Source organism: Sipha flava, unplaced genomic scaffold (genome assembly GCF_003268045.1).
Source record: "Sipha flava isolate LNK unplaced genomic scaffold, YSA_version1 491_pilon_pilon, whole genome shotgun sequence".
NCBI lineage: Eukaryota > Metazoa > Arthropoda > Insecta > Hemiptera > Aphididae > Sipha > Sipha flava.
The window spans coordinates 402,696-419,950 of NW_020273322.1; the positions used below are offsets into that span (position 1 = coordinate 402,696).

General features: G+C 35.4%; 2 protein-coding genes across 4 annotated transcripts in view; one reads left to right on the top strand and one right to left on the bottom strand.

Moving 5' to 3' along the window:
• The first annotated feature begins 1,759 nt into the window (after positions 1-1,759).
• LOC112690159 (CCR4-NOT transcription complex subunit 10) lies at positions 1,760-5,977 on the top strand. Its single transcript, XM_025564102.1, has 12 exons — positions 1,760-2,240; positions 2,317-2,467; positions 2,537-2,730; positions 3,823-3,951; positions 4,022-4,125; positions 4,204-4,358; positions 4,426-4,631; positions 4,698-4,810; positions 4,890-5,150; positions 5,220-5,463; positions 5,691-5,769; positions 5,845-5,977. The coding sequence occupies exons 1-12, from the start codon at positions 1,956-1,958 to the stop codon at positions 5,901-5,903; spliced, it is 1,980 nt and encodes a 659-aa protein (XP_025419887.1). The 5' UTR covers positions 1,760-1,955; the 3' UTR covers positions 5,904-5,977.
• Positions 5,978-6,108: 131 nt separating this feature from the next.
• The window catches only part of LOC112690160, a 43,323-nt gene continuing 32,176 nt past the window's right edge, over positions 6,109-17,255 (bottom strand). For 2 of the 3 annotated variants that reach the window (XM_025564103.1, XM_025564104.1), the window contains exons 4-14: positions 10,999-11,774; positions 10,312-10,895; positions 9,631-9,741; positions 9,432-9,543; positions 9,239-9,357; positions 9,006-9,156; positions 8,232-8,416; positions 8,037-8,086; positions 6,979-7,081; positions 6,668-6,873; positions 6,132-6,573 (exon numbers count right to left, since the gene is read on the bottom strand). In XM_025564103.1, coding sequence (XP_025419888.1) covers positions 6,282-6,573; positions 6,668-6,873; positions 6,979-7,081; positions 8,037-8,086; positions 8,232-8,416; positions 9,006-9,156; positions 9,239-9,357; positions 9,432-9,543; positions 9,631-9,741; positions 10,312-10,895; positions 10,999-11,774 — 2,689 coding nt within the window. In that variant the 3' untranslated portion in view covers positions 6,132-6,281. Of the gene's footprint in view, positions 6,574-6,667; positions 6,874-6,978; positions 7,082-8,036; positions 8,087-8,231; positions 8,417-9,005; positions 9,157-9,238; positions 9,358-9,431; positions 9,544-9,630; positions 9,742-10,311; positions 10,896-10,998; positions 11,775-17,255 lie in introns of all 3 variants that reach the window. The other variant, XM_025564105.1, reaches the window with a different exon arrangement.

Genomic DNA, 17,255 nt, shown 5'->3' on the forward strand with positions numbered 1-17,255 from the left:
AATAACTAACTGACGAAATATGATCTAAGAATAGATTATTATTTTTTTAAATTACATGTCATAACTTTTTACCATCAATATCAAAAAAAAAAAAAAATAACGACCTCTTAAGGCCACGTCGGTTGTTCAGCTAGGCTGCCATTGCCGGTCAATTCACGTCATATTTTAGTGTATTCTCAAAGACTTTAAGAACATGAATTGCAGTACGAAAAGAGTGTATTCAGAAGTCAGTTGGTGCTCACTTACAGTTGATTGACGCTGAAAAATGAACGGAAATAATTACATGACAATAAATTTTGAGTGATGGACATTTTCTGCGGTTTTCACTAAGTATTTTAATAACTGGACATCCTTTGTATAAAACTCTGTACGGCCTCGAACATAGGGCACACTTGGTAAGTTCTGATGGTGATTTGGTACAATCTGAAGTGTAATGGTTTTCTCCACATTTAACACAACATGTGGAGGAGAGAGTTTTTTCCTGGGCAGCTCAATTTTGATTCTGGTGTGAAGAAGCAAACCTAATTTGAGAATATCACTATTATAATCAGCAACTTTTAGATCAATTCGAAAAAGAGGCAAAGGTCTTTTAGTGGTACGATGTAGAATATTAGAGACCCGAATAACTTCGTGGCCAATATCAAATAAGCTGGCTTGTATGTCTTTCAAAGCAGTGGACGGGTGGAGGTGCCTGATAAATACAGCATATGGTTTCAAACTATTAGGCAGGTATGTGTGGAAATTTATCTGTTCATTAGTGATAAACTAGATTATAATTACTGATGCCGTCAGTGCGGATAATCAGATGCTTTGTGGTATTTTTAAAATTAATACCCGAAGGAATGACAAGGTCGAATAAGGATTTCTTGAGCGTGTAAAATTCGTAGCCATCACTTAAATAGAAAGGAGATGTAAAAAAAAAAATTGTTTTACTTGGAATGATTTCCACGTGACCGGGCAAAGCGTTGCATTGGACTTTGGAAGGTGTTGTGATAACGGGAGGGTTAAACACCTCCTGATCAAAAGTGTTGTCCTCGGAGAGTGAAGCATAGCGATTTGGTGTGATGAATACTTTACTTTGGTTGCAGCTAGATTTTATGGGTGAAGATTATGATGAAGAGGATAAATTGCGTTTTGAATTATTCCGAGACATGTTTTGATTAATAATATTAGATTAGGCTCATTAGTGTAATGTGCAAAAGATAATGAACAAACGAAAACGACATTTGTTCATGTTGGACGATGAATGTAAACTAATATAGATTTTTAATTGTATAATTATAATTTTATAATTGTATATATAATACGAATATAACATTATGGTTTAAATTACAATTATAACATATTGGGGACAACCGATAAAACCCTCTATGGCTTATTATGCAAAAATTTTTCTTATCCGCCGAAGAATAGACCCTGAGAACATTATTAAACTATAGTCAATGTCAATTTAATTTGATGTACTAGGTATTAAATTGCATTATCTAGCGTAATAAAATTCTGAAGTGTTGTTATTATCCCACATTTTCGTCTTTTATTTTTATAACATAAATTAATGAATAGTCGATAAGAACAATAATATTATTACCGTATGATCGACGACAACCGTCTGCCAGCCATCCCCGGCCGTCTCATAGAGTATACTTATTTATAATCCGCCCCTCCCGTTTAATATGTGGAATTTTTATCACAGTGATACCATTTATTGTTCTGTGGTGATACTAGTGGTATACCAGTTTCGGTTATGTATACTTTGATAACAAACCGCCGCCGTGGTGATACAGACGGGACGCTAGATTGTTCGTAGCTCCGTTTAAAAATATAAAAACACCAGTGAATTGTAATATTATTACCGTTTTCATCCGTTGATTGCCGCCGGTCGGCAGATTTATAATAAACTGCGGACGAATATCTGACTACCCTGTTACACAGTGTGCGTGCGATTAGCGTTTCAAATGTCCGATAAACAGGAACAGAATGGCAAAGGGTCCACGGCGTCCGCTAACGTCTCCCCATCCGCGACCAACATTACCGACCAAGAGCGTGATTTGGCTCAGCAAGCGTTGGCCGAGTACGAGAAAAAAAATTACAAGTCTTGCCTGCAACATTTGGAACGCATTGAAGAGTCCAGACCCAATGACCCCAAAGTTCTGTTGAACAAGGCTATCGTCGAGTATTATGAAAGCGGTTTGTGTACCACTGATAAGTTTCAAAAAGACTTTACCGTTGTCTGCAAACAGGTATGGTAACATTTTGTAAGCTATATTCACTCGTTGCTTTTCATCACTTCTCCTTTCTTCCTATTGTTGACTACAGGTTGAGTTAAATCTAGAACAGTTGGATACTTTGGAAGATGTTGAAAACTGCATTTATTATTATAACTATGCCGTACTATTGTACCACCTGAAACACTACACCAAGGCTCTGGCCATGATAAACAAAGTCTACTCGTTTATAGAATCTCTTGGTAATATTGTGTGTTAACAATTATTTTTGTCCCTTATGGCTTGTAATTAACATACTGATTATTTTTTAGAGGAAAGCTTGGCCCATAAAGTATGTTTGTTGATTGTTCAGTTACACATAGACACCAAAAAACCTACAGAAGCCCTCAAATTAATTACATACATTGAAAGTCAATTTGTATCAACCGAAAATGCTACGAACATATTGACTGGTAGTACAGACCAAGTGGGCCCTATACACACTAAAACGGATAAAACAGAAAAAGTATATACTATGATTATATAATACATTTTTAATTTACTTTCATAACTGTATCGTTTTATGTGATTAATTTACTAATTGTTTGTGGTATATTTTCGGCGGGAAAAGGGTCCTGGGTCTTGACTCCTTCCCAGAGGTGGATTTATCTTTTTTACGACTATAGGCACCAACAATTTGTCGCCCCTATATAAGCGAAGAAGTTATATTACCCCTTCCGAAAGACCTAATCTAAATATTAAATATACAAACGTATGAACATTCCTTTGAATTTTTAGACTATTTTTTTCGCTTTAATTAATTAGTCTACTTTGAAAAAATGCCATTGGATGTTCCCCAAATTTTAATAAAAACAGATTTTCATAATAACAGCATAGGATTATTAACAAACATTCAAATTAGTAGTATAGTGTGGCAATGGGGATATTTATTTTTCCCCGAAATTCTGACGATAACATATTAACAAAATGCACCCATTATTATACAATTATTTTTCGTAAATATAAAGTAAATAATTTTCCAATTTTTTTGGCATACGTTTAATGTTTTCTAATAAAAAATTACAGAATTAGCCGCCCCTAAACTTTGCCGCCCTAGGCAGATACCTACAGTGCCTAATGGGAAATTCACCTCTGCTCCTTCCGAAAGAAAAGAAAGTCAAGGTTTAGTGATATTATCAATAAATAAAAATTACTTAATATCAACTGAAGAAATAATATGAAATCAATTAGAAATTGATGAGCTGGCCAAAAAAAAGACTTACCTTTTTTATTATAAATAACTCTTCATTTATATTTGTAATTATTGAATAATTTAATTATTAATTCATGTCTTATCACTTATTTTTTAGAAAAATATTACACCCCCCTCTACCTCACACAAAAAATGTTGAAAATACGCCATTGCTGATAGTGACTTACTATTAAAGCTAACTATAATTATTTATAAAGCAAATAACTTATTCATCTATTATGTTCATTGATGCTTGTAATTTCTTGAACATAATAACCAAGCAATATATTTGAAACAAATTTCAAGAATATTAATTGTTAATTTCTTATATGTATTTCTAATGAAAATATTATTAAAATTACATAGAAAGCAAATTTAGATGCTGCTACCGATGCCTTTCGGGTAAGTCTTATTCAATACCGTGTTCGATGTCTTATGGAACTAAATTCATTTGAAGAATGTAGTCAGCAACTGAATACGATAAAAGAAAAACAGGTTTATATTTAATATATTTTAAAGAAATTACTACATTTTAAATAAAAAAATTATTTTTCTAAAATATTAGGACTCCATTACATTATTTTTATTGGGAAAATTGGAATACCTGCGTGGCAATTATAAGGAAGCCCTAGAGATTTTAAAAGAAATTCCTATGAAAAATGACTTTACGTAAGATTTTTATATATGCAATACAGTAAACAGCTATATATTAGTAAATTTTTACATTAATTAGAAATATTTTTACAGTGAAACTGGAGAGTGTTCTTCTGTTTTAGTAAATAATAATGTTGCCTGTTTATACCATTATGCTAAAAAACCAACCTTAGCATTTACATCTATTTACAAAGCAATTGTTCAACACCAAAAGAACATCTTTGATGTAACAAAACCTGTTCAAGGAGGCAAGAACTAATATTAAACTTAATATTTTTCAATAATAATTAGACAAATTAATGTTGTTTTCAACAGCCGAAGGAAGTCTCTCAGGTCAACCACTTCATATTATTGGGGCTAGTATTAAAACTGAGCTTATGTTCAATCTTGGCATTTGTTTATTACATGCACAAAAACCAGAAGAAGCATTTGACTGTCTAATTGAAGCTGTACAAACGTATCACATGAATCCAAGGCTGTGGTTAAGATTAGCAGAATGTTGTATTATGACTCACAAAAAAGTAAGCTAACACACTTATTCATTAAACTACACAGAATAATGATTAAAAAGTAAAATTTTATTTTAGAGTAATGACAGGGACTTTGATTTCAAAAAACCTTACATTGAAGGTGTTATTGGCTCTGGTAAACATAGGAAAATTATTTTAAAGTCACAATTGTTTCCTGACACTAAGTACAGGTTAGTTAATAAACTATATAAGCCAATTAATGGATATTATTTTTTATTTTTAAATATTCTAATTTTAAATTTTATTAAGTTGTGAAGCGGTATCTGCATCCATTCCAATGCCAAGTCTTGAGTTTGGTTCATTGTGTGTCCGCAATGCAGTTTTGCTATTACAAAATAATACTTTTGACTATTCACCTTCTCATACGCCTCTAGACACACATAAAGAGTACCTTCTTGGTTGCATTCAATCAGCTGGAGCGTATATAGCCTTATGTCTGGGTGATCCAGTGGTCGCATTAAAGTACTCACAAGAGTTACTCAAGTGTGAGAAAATTAACAAAGTCCATAAGTATGTAAAAGTGTTGTGCAAATATGTAGATTTACAGTAATTGTCTATTAAATTTCTATTTTCATTCAGATTTTTAGGTCATTTATATGCAGCTGAAGCTTTAATATTATCAGACAAACCGAATGAAGCTATAGATATGCTGAAAGAATCTAATGCTCTGAATGATATTGAACCAGAACTTCAAGAACAGCTTACTATAGAAAAATGGAAGCCAGACAAACAGAAATCTGCCAAAGCTGTACTTTATTATAACTTAGCAGTAGCATTGACATTGAGAGGCGATCTCGATAAAGCTGGAGAATTATTAAAACAAGTATGATAAATGTTCCACTTTCTCTATTACATATATAATGAAGTCAATTGGCATATTTTAGAATGTTTAATGTTTTTAATGAATTTGCATTATGTGCAAGTATGTTTCAAGTAAAATTATTATTAGATTTAATTTTAAAATGCACTAGTTAAATTAAATCAGTGATATGATTAAAAAATTGTTCAGTATGTATTCTAAATTATATAATGTTGTATCCTCACTTACAGATATGGTTGTCAAAAATTGAACACGTTTCAGTTCCTGTTCACGTTGTTATATTAGCACTTTACATTCACTTGAGATTAGGTGAGGAAATTCAAAATTGTTCACATTACTTCATAAAGTTTGTTTTTAATATTTATTTAATGTTTGTTTGTTTAGGCCAAAAAGACATTGCAATAACTCTAATCAAACAGAATTGTCCACAAGCAAAACGATAGGTTAACGTTTAAGAAACATCTTAATATAATAACAATATTAATGTACTTTCATGTATTTTATTTTATATGTAAGTATAGTATAAATATCAATAAAAATTGAAAATAAAATATTTTTACATTATTAAAAAAAAAAAAAAACACAACAACAACAATAATACAATTTTTACTTTCTCTCTCTCCTCTCTCAACATAATATATTATTCACATATATTATATAATAATAAAATATTTTAAAAGATTTAACACTTGGATGCGCGTTTTATATGTTAAATTACTATTTCATTTAACGTAATTCCTATACGCAACTGAATTTTACTCCTGTAAACAACATGAATGGCAAAATATTATAATCATAGTGACCACTTGTTAACTGAATTATTAACAATAGGCTTGATTAACATTTAATAAACAAGACGTACCATCATCACTTGAAAAACAATTGTGACAATGCAACTTTTTGTTTCTGACTCGTACATCAGTGCCCATCAGGCCATCGCCCAATTGCACACAGCAAACACAACACTTAAAACACTCAATATGATAGAACAGTTGAAGGCTCTCAATAATCATGGCAGCGCCACGACCAAGCTCTATTGCACAGTGTGAACATTTTTTCTTGCCGCTTACACTCAACATTGATTCTTGTGGAGCACTACCGATATGATCATGCCTATAGAATTCATAAAATATACGTTTGATATTAGTTGACCGTCTTGTTTAAGGGAATATCAACAATTTTAATATATTATATAACTGCGAATTACCTGTGAAAATCATTAAATGACAAACGGTCCTGCACTCGCTGTGTTAGAGTGTTAATCACAGAATCGGGCAGAGGTTTTTTGTTATGTGATGGTGGTGGAGGAGGTGGTAAAGATGGCCTGATACGCGAACGTGGTTGATTTGATGCAATTGCCCCTGGCGGTATTTGGCGGTTACATCTATCAACCAGACGACGGTGTTCTGCTTCCTACACAATTTAATAGTCATTAAAGTATTATATATTTTCTTATTCGTATAACTTATGGAAATTGCCTTTACAGATTGAGAACTAAACTTGGATTATTCAACTTACTTGAATAAGCCAATGTTGATAGTTATACTTTTCTGACTGACTGTTAATTTGCTTTCTTTTGGCATAAACACTCTGTTGGGCTGGTCTTGGACCTTGAGAAGACCTGGAAAGCATACAATTTACAAATTATTGAGTTAAATTTTGTCAGTGTAGTAAAACTTACAATTAAATAATTATAGTAATATTATACGTTTTGTTGACAATATCTGTTAGATATAATACATTGAATGTTATCTATATGAATATATTTTTTGTATTAAAATTCCATGATTAATCTGGATTAAAATCTCAATTCACTTGACCCTAGTCTACAAATCAAAATAGTGTACTAACTTGACTTAAAATTAAGGGGTTGGAACGTCCGAAAAGTTTTTTTTCTTTTTGTAGCTGTTTATTATTAACATTCGAAAAATGCATTGGGGTGCATAAGCCTGTAACTCATCTGAAACCATTGTCTCATAGACGTCGGGTGACTATTAGAAAACTGGCTTCACTGAACAAGATCAGATTACACCGATACAACGTTGTCCACGTATAATAATATATAATATTGCTACCTCCTCTTTGTTCGTCATTAACGAATCGTTAAAAACAAGAGACGTACGCGTCGTGCGCTAATTTTTTTTTTACGCTCTTTTTAATACTTAAAATAACAAGGTATTTATAAAAAACGAAGTGTGCTCAATTGTGTGGTTTTTTCTCCGTATATTGAGTTCAAACCAGTTTCGCTGGAATTTTTTTTTTCTATTTGTTTGTATTTTCGGTTTAAACATAACACCGTGTGTAAAAGGTTATACACATGTATACTTTACAAATTAATACCGATTCGCTGTCATGTAATATGTAGCGAACACAATAACGGTGTTTGTTTGTGTATATATGTGTGTGTGTGTGTGTGTGTGTGTGTGTGTGTGTGTGTGTGTGTGATACAAGCTGTAGTAATTCGACGCCACGGACTTTAACCGTCGTAAAAATACAATAATAATATGCGTAGTGGAACGCGGGCGCGAAAACGTTAATTGTAAAAGCATACGACCGACGTGAAAATCTATACATACCATGTGAAATCATCGGGCTGATGGTGTTGACTGTGAATGGGTGGTTGTTGCTGAAAAAACACAAACGAGACGAGTTACAACTTTCAGTACACGTGCAGGTAAGTTTTGTACGTAATACAATGATAATATTATACGTATCATATAGATGAAAGCGAGGATCGTATGACGGAATTGGAGGGAAAAAAATGCACTCACCTCCAAGTTGGGCATGGACTGGGTGTGATCGAGTGGCGGCGGTCCGGTGTTCGTGACCACGGTAGTGGAAATGTCTTGCATGGAATGACGGGTGGGCGGCAACCAGTGCGCTGATCCGACCCGCGCGCATTCCTGATTGTTTAGGTCTTCCTCGAGCTCTTTTAATTTTTTCACCAATTTTTCGCCTGAAATGGAAAACGAAATTTGGCGTTAACGACGGACGAGTGTGTGCCATGGATACCAAGCTGGATTTAAGTTTGGTTTTTTTCACGAGTCGGACACAAACCAAATTTGATTCGAGAAAAAATTAGGCTAGATGAGTCTACTAATAAGCGTTAAATTGAATAAGGGGAGAACATAAATTCTAAGTAAATATAGAGTGACTTAAATAGAGGTGCACGTAATGACGTGAATATTCAACCAATGTCTTAGAAATTGTACCGAATTTTCGTCTCAGTTGACGTTAAACGATAAAGGAGATACAGTTACGGTAATTTTAATTACTGGAAATCGTTTAGTTATATATTATTTTACTAGTCATTGTTTTTACTGCGAACGCGAAATTAATCATTTTTTCCAAAGCATCGTTTACAGTGATATAGGACATTATAATACTTATTAGGTGACTACAAACCTACCTATCTGAAAATTAACCTAATTCTGCGAATCATTTGGGATTTGTTTTCATCCTATCCGCATTATAATTTCTACCCGCAACGTTTATCCTACGTGATAAAAAACAACCAACGAGTTTTCATTATTCATTTGGGTTACCTATATTGTTTTGAGTTGCTTTGTTCTTCAGCTGATTGCACCGACTCTGTTCTTCCACTTGCAGTATGTCTCTCATGTACTGACTGCTCTCACTGTCACCGCCATCGTCTACGTATACCTTTTGTGACGGTATATTGACGTTCTCGTAAATCTGCAAGGGGCGGTAATAACGTGCATTAGGAACAACGACAGGTACACGTAATATTTTATAGCGTTGAAACCCTGAAATTTACCCTGGTGGAGTCATATGGTCGTTCCTGTTTATTCTGACTGTACAATAGCTTCTCCAATCGGCGTTCTTCCTCTAGAAACGACGTTAGATCGGGTGGCTTTGACTTGAGAGTCTCTAAGTCTGTATAGACGCGATGCGGTTAATAAATATTTCATAACTAGATGGATTTCTCGGTGACCAAAACCGTTACTCACCGTGTTCGTAGCCAGCGTTTCCGTTGGCATATTCTTCTAGACCAAGGAAACTAGAACGTTTCATCCACATTTCTTTTTTAATGCGTTTAGCTGATTCCAGGCTGTCCACGGCCTATCGAGTTAAATAATACACAGTACTCGGTATAGTATACGACGGACAAATGGTAAAAAAAATTTAAAATAAATAGGTAAAACTCACGGGCTCCTGAGGAGGTTTCGCTTGGTCGTCGTCTGGACACGTGTCAACGGGCGGTGGAGGCGGTTTCTCTTTGGGTGGTTCCAGAGCGTTGACTGGTGTTAATTCAAGTACCTGTACAAACGGATGTATAAATTAACAATGGTCAAAAATGTGCTAATCTTCAATTTAGCATGTGTTGCACTGAGACACGATCTGCTGAACGATTGTTCGGAATTCGATGGACTCTAAACATCAAAGGTCATCGCCTAAAACGATTAGAAAAACACACCAAAATTGAAGTTAACCAATGACATATGTAAGGGAGGGGGAGTATTGGAGATTCCCCATAAATAATCTTTACCTACACCCTGGAAGTTGACCGAATAAAATACATGATACGGTCCACGTACGCTGCAACGGCAAAATTTATAATACGTTTTAGCATTCGTCGGGGGAAAAAAAACCACGAATGTAATTAGAGTTCAAAATTTGTGGTTGAAAAAATAACGCCAGCCGATCTGCGGACTTTATAGTCTAGTATTGGTGTCGATCGGATATCGCGTACACAGGCAATATACGAAAAACCGCGCGTGAATCTGGAGGTCAGGTTACAGTTATACTGCGACGAATGCGCACAAATAATACAGCGGTTAACATGCTACAGCGACGTAAAAGTAGAAAAGGACCGTCAAACGTTCTCACCATGTTGTACGTGTCGTGGTCCACGTGATGCTGCAGTTGGACGACGTCGATCGGCTGCTGCTGCTGCTGTTGTTGCGGCTGCTGCTGCACCGGACTCGGTTGCAAGTTGGAACGTTCCTCGTCGTCGGCTTGGCTCACGCAACTCGACATGTCCTCGGTGTGTATGCCGCTGTCCTCCGCGCTCAGGCACGATCCTGGGTAGTTACCGTCGTCCGGGTCCTCGGCCGTATGACCGCACTCCTGGTCCAGGCTGTCTATCGAATGCCGACTCACAAGATCGGAGAGCGACGACAGCTGCTGATGGTGCCGGATGTGGTGATGCAGGTGATGGTGGTACTCGTCGTTCTCGTTGTCCACCAAACACACGCGTTCTTTTTCCAGCGCCACGATCGGTTTTTCCTCCTCGGCCATCGTACCATCCTCCAGCTGGGTGACCGTCTCGTCATCGCCGTGGTCCGCCGCCGCTTCAACTTGCTCCGTCGTCGCACGGTACTGGTGCTGGTGCTGCAGTTCCTCGTTCCTACTGTCGTACACCACGGTCCGCTGGTGATCAGTCAACTCCGCGGCTTTCGGCGGTTCGGTCACTAAAAAACAAAAACGTTAAACCGTCGTCATCATGCACATAAATACAAATAGTTTATCGAACAAACGTGCGGCGGGTGCGCACGAAAAAATTAATTTTATTACCGGTAGCCGGTGTTTCGGGCGTGGAAAACTCTTCAACCGTGTGCCGACCAGCAGCAGCAGTGCAAACAGCAGCTGACGGAGGTGACAGAGTGGGAGACAGCGGTGTCGTCGTAGCCGCCGCCGCCGCCGCTACTACGAACGACTTCTTCTTGGCACCAGCCGATGCCGATTGCTGTTTGCCGGCCGTCTGCAACACTTCGGTCGCCGCTTTCGTCTCCGAACAGATCTTTTCGAATATCTCCCGACGCTTTCCGATGTCCACTTTGGGCAGTTCGCTGGCACCGGTGTTCAGGTCTTTTGTCGACTGCGACCACGTCTTGAGCAACATGACTTTCTCCTCGATCTTAGGCGCCGACATCCTGCGCTTAACCTCGGCCAACGGTTTCCGCGGGCCCGGTGGTTGTTGCTGTTTCTTCTGCAGCTGCTGCTGCTGCTGCTGTTCTTCGCATTTAGCGACCGAAGTCCTCTTAGACTCAGCGAAATCCACGTAGTCCTTTATGGCCCGGTCATATCCGTTTTCAGCAACGGGATGATCAGCGGTAACCGCCGATGTGACCGTTGCCACTTTAATGGAGGAGGCGGCGGCGGTTGGCTCTTCGACTCCAGAGAACACATCCTCCTCGTGGTTCACTGCCGGGTGATGATGGGATGACTCGTGATCATCATCGTCTGCGTTGTTCTTCTTGCCTCTGCTTAGTCCCAAGTCGCTGAGATCGTTACCGTCGTCGTCGTCTTGATACAGCGCCGGCAAACTCCTCAAACGACCGCTTTTGCCTCTGCAACAACACACCAAAAGCTCGTATTAATATGGACATGTACGTAGGCCTCACTAGAAATGGGGTGGATAAAGGGATGATTCCCACCCCCGGGCCCGGAAATTAGGGACTACAAATTATTAAAAATTAAACAATTAATGATAAGAATTTAATGAACACTACAGAAAAAATTAAGATATACTCCCCGGGCCTGGGTTTCTCTTTCGACGGCCCTGCATGCAAGTATACTACAATATATATTTATTTTATTTATGTATATTGTACACGGGGTAACACGTTATAAACACGCGTGCATCATAATATGAACACCCAGATCAGGTCATCGCAATACGATTAAAAGAATAATAATAAGATTTCGGCAAAACTCGTTTTAAGAGACCCGTTTCGCCCGCACCGCCAATGCGTACACGTGCAACATTGGCATATACATGGTATAATATAAATAAATACATGCTGCACTAGTTGTAATAGTAATAATAATTTATTACAAACTAACGTCTCGCGCACATTTGCGTACTGACCGATTTAAATTTTCATAAACGCAAACGTATACATAATATTATACGCGTTTATGTGTTATGTACGATATTTACGTATATCGCCGTGCGTCGTTGTTATTATTAGAACGTGAGTTGTTTTGGTTTGTGAACTGCAATTCTCTTATAATCCTGGATATATCATAATACAACTTTCACCTAGCCACTTTAATTGGCATCCCATTGTACACAGCACGTATATATTATCTACGTCCCGATGTAGTAATAATATAACTTTACATAATTTAATTTCCATTATATTTTTTGACGGTCTGAATATCACCGTCGTTTTCGTCTGACGTTTTTATGGGAGAGAAAAATAAAAGCGCTTCTCTTTTTTATTTACTTAATTGTCGTCTGCCCAAAGGTAATTTACCTCCGACCGATACGATATAGGCGCATATATATATATATATATATAAAACACACACAACAAATAGGGCCGGACAGCTCGTATAATTGATCGCACGGAAAGAAAGCGAGATCACAATATTGTACACACATGGGCATTATATTGTATTAATACCTACCGTGTATGTGTAGCTGACGAAATTCGTCGATCGATAGACATTAGAAGCAATGACTTGGATAAAGATGTGAAAATATTAAAACTAATGAAATATTGTCTACGTAAATATGATCTCCCGCCGCGAGAATAAAAAGTCGCGCGGAGATAATGACGATATCAGAATTGCAAAGAAAACACGCGCATTGTAAATACGAATTACTGTAGTATATTACAGAAAGCATCACGGCACATCGATTGAACTTTTTGAGATAGTCAAACGTACAATTGATCGCGCTTCGAACCTACCAATCGACGCAACTGCGACGAAAGAAACATTACTATTATTCAGATATACAAGGTGTGTTCATAACACTAATCAAGATGTATCAGAGAAAATAATAGTTGTTTGCATTTTATTATTGTACTGGACATCTTTAGAAGATATTAGCATCAATAGATTACAACCTTTTTAATGTATTTTTAGATTACATTATTTTTATTCAAGTAAACAATTTCCGACGATAAAAAAAATACAACTACGTTTCCAATAGACGCATAGCCAGATTTGCGATGTATAATAACCACCCTGTAAATTATTATACGTACTATATACATAAGTATTTTTCATCGAAGATCTCTCTTCAATTTATTATCGGAGCGACCGATATTTTTTCCCTTTTTTTTTTTTGCATGCCGTTTAACGTCGCATCACGTGTAAACACGTAGATATAAATCGAGTAAAACGACAATTATACACGACCTATAATATATATAATAATAAATAATATAATATATATAATATAATAATAAATAGTATATATATGTATCGACTAATGAACAACAACTACTACTACTACTACTACTATACACTATTACTAATGTGATAGGCACGGAGTAATGTGCGGTATGCTGTGTATGCTACACGGTATTTCGACGCGTTCCGGTAAGACCAGATTAAGAAAAAAAATATCATCCGTCAAATACTTAAATGTCACCACGGCTCGCATGCGTAACTATACGTACGAAACCAATCACCACAGCGGAGCGGAGAGAACGGACCACCGAGATGATGATTAACAACAGCTCTAGAACGGATACGAAATAATAATATTAAAATCGGTAACCAGAATGTTCTGTACATAAAGTACAATATGCGGTACTTGGTGCAGTACGCGCGACACGTAAGTCGACATAAAGAGCATTGTGTGCACACGTCATGCGTAATAGACATTCGAATGAGATTGAATATTAAAAACAAGGCTATTCTCGTTCGATTTTCGTTATTGCGCACGCACAAAACACGGTCTAATCAAAACCGCACTGTTGTTTCGCCATAGCATAGTCGCATGGTAATCCAGGCGCAAGTGCGAGCAACCAATGCGTGTGCACGAACCGAATTTTCAGATGGGAAAAAAACAATAAGCGAAGTAAAAATAATAGTGCAGTGAGAACTGAGAAGCAAAAAACAATACTAATTACGACGTTCGACGGTCGTCGTCAAAACGAAGGGGAAAAAGGAACGAGGACAACGTACTCGATATACAAGAGAGACCACCGTTGCACAAAACTGTAACGTATCGTCTTATACGTGCAAACAAAATTTATTCTTTTTTGTTTTATACTAAAATAATACATATAGTACTATACTTATTGCACATTAAAAAAAATGAGTCCCAGAGTTTTCTTCTCAGACTATCGATGACCTGTGAAATATTTGGCTTCCACTGATTAAACACAGTAACTAAGTTTTTATCTGAACGCATATGGGTGTATGTATACGAAAGGGCGTAATAAGCACTCGTGACTTTTTATCCTCATCCTGGTAACCAACTGATTTCTGAAAATTGATACCGTCACGACGGTAAAATACATTATATTAATATGTACTCAATCCGCGCAATGATGCCGGTAACTGTACACACGACGAATAATATCATGCGCCCGACGGTTTCCAGTGTTGCTGCTGCGCGATAATCTACTGTTATTCGATCGGTCGCGGAATGGCGCGCGCGTATAATATACACCGGATAAATATATAATTTGCGAGGAATTTTATAATCGCGCTAGATGCAGAAAAAAAAAACAAATAATCCCAACAGCCCGTGTTTCGTAGTACAGCTATATACATAATACAGTAATTTTTGTACGCCTCTAGCAGCTGTGATTTCGATTTAGATTGTACAAGTATTATTAACAGCTAGGTGCCGGCTAAAATTTCTTACACGCACAACGACGTTATTATTACCATCAGTATTATTATTATTATACTATTTCACGTGTTTGTTTATTGCGGACGGTATTTACAGAGATGGATCGAGGACGAAAAAATTCAGATCACCATAAACGGTGGTAAGCATTTACATACGAGAACAAAGCAGCAACTCGAAATTAATTTCAATGATGGGGGGGGGGGGGGGGACCAAAATTGTCATTCGTGTAGAGCAGGAGATTATAGGAGTGCACAAAACAATATTGACTGTCCGTGTACCTAACTGTAATGTTTATAATTAGAATTTATATGCTTCTATATATTTGTAATGAGTGTATGCAGTTTTATGGGAGTAAGAAATGTGGACGATTTGTATAATAGAGAATGCATAGGAAAAAATTTATTTTGCATATAAATGCATATTTTAGAGATGACAGCATATTTAAATGCGTTTTGTATAAAATTTCATCAAACCAATTGTTTTATTTTTTATATCACAGTAGAAACTAGATTATGATTAATCAAATATATAAGGTAACAAAGCTTCTACTAACTACAAAATCTAAATTAATTTTTAATCGTACCACAGAAATAAAGGAATTCAAGTATTAAGACAAATCGAATTATATCTGAAAAAACAATGAGATATAACTTCCAGAAAACTTCACTGATTGCTCTATAGCCAATATGAAGCATGCATCACTGACATCAGTATAAGTGGAAAGATCATTTAGTATTTATAAACATATAAGAAGTGATAAGACAAATATGGTAATTATTAATCAAAACGTTTTTATTAGTAACTAAATTTATTTTTTATTTATTTATTGTTTTTTTTTTAAAATTTCAATATTTTTTATGTTTCGTGAATATTTACCAAAGAAATTATAAAAAAGGATTTAATGCGTTATTATTTTTTTTTTTAATATTATTCCTAACTAAAGTATTTGTTCCATTTGTTAAATATGTGTAAATATTTGCTTTTATTAATGTTATAAATTGATATTTGTATATTTGTACTTGAGATACTAAGTTTATCTAATTGATTTACGTTAATATTTATGGAAAAAAAATGGATAAAATATATTTAAATAAATATATTTTAAGTAAGAGTAAGAGCATAATTTTGCATATTATTAAAAATATAACATAACAATCACATATTTAAAGATAATTTAATGCATAATAGCATACTATTTTAAGCTTTTAAAGTGCATACAAATCGGAGCCTAGTTTTAATAATTATTCCAAATACACCACAAAAACATAAGAATATTATATTTATTTATTTGACGTAAACGTACAATTTATCGCAATTTATCTCATATTTATATGTGTACGTATTTATAAATTATACATTACACCAATGTTTCCCAACTGGTGTTCCGCGGAACCCAAAAATTCTGTGAGCCAGCGATAAAGGTAATAATTCATTTTATGAATCATGTCTTTTTTTTATGTAAACCTGCATCAATAATCGAATTTTTAACGACCTGAAAACTAAATATTATCAATTCATTCGCCCTATGTAGATTCAAGACTAATTCAAAAATTATAAATCAAAACGTGTAATTTCCACTAAAAAAAGTTTAAAAGAGCTGAACTATAACATAAAGAAATTGAATGGAATTTATTTTATATCTCATACGCCATATGTAACATAAAAAAAAATAGTAAATTTCACTAATTATAATATAGATATATAATCGAGTGTAACACACTTCCATATTAGCCTTCATTATATTACTTATTATTTAAATATACTTAAAATTGACAGATGTGCGACGATTAAGTATTCACATAAGAAATTATCATTGAATGAAATAATTGAAAAATCAACAACTAATAATTCAGAACCGCGTAAGTAAAGTTTACTTAAGGTTTGTTAGCTTTGCTTATATAACCATAGAATATAAACATAGTTGTAGCCAACCGTAAGTGATTTAACATGCACTGTGCGTTATCTGTGTACAACACAGATGTGTTCAGATAGTTATTTATAACAGATAGTTCGGAATTTCTCACAAGAATCAACTCAACCGGTTTTTTGCGTAAATTTCCAAAACAAAAAACCTACATTTTTCTATACCTAGAACATACAGTTTTTTCCAAGTCGTCATTAGCTGTACATTGTCCCAATTAACGAAAATCACACATACAATTTTATCCGTCCAGTTATGTATATATTGAGTGTAGTTACCGATTATGAAAAAGAAAAAAAAAGACTA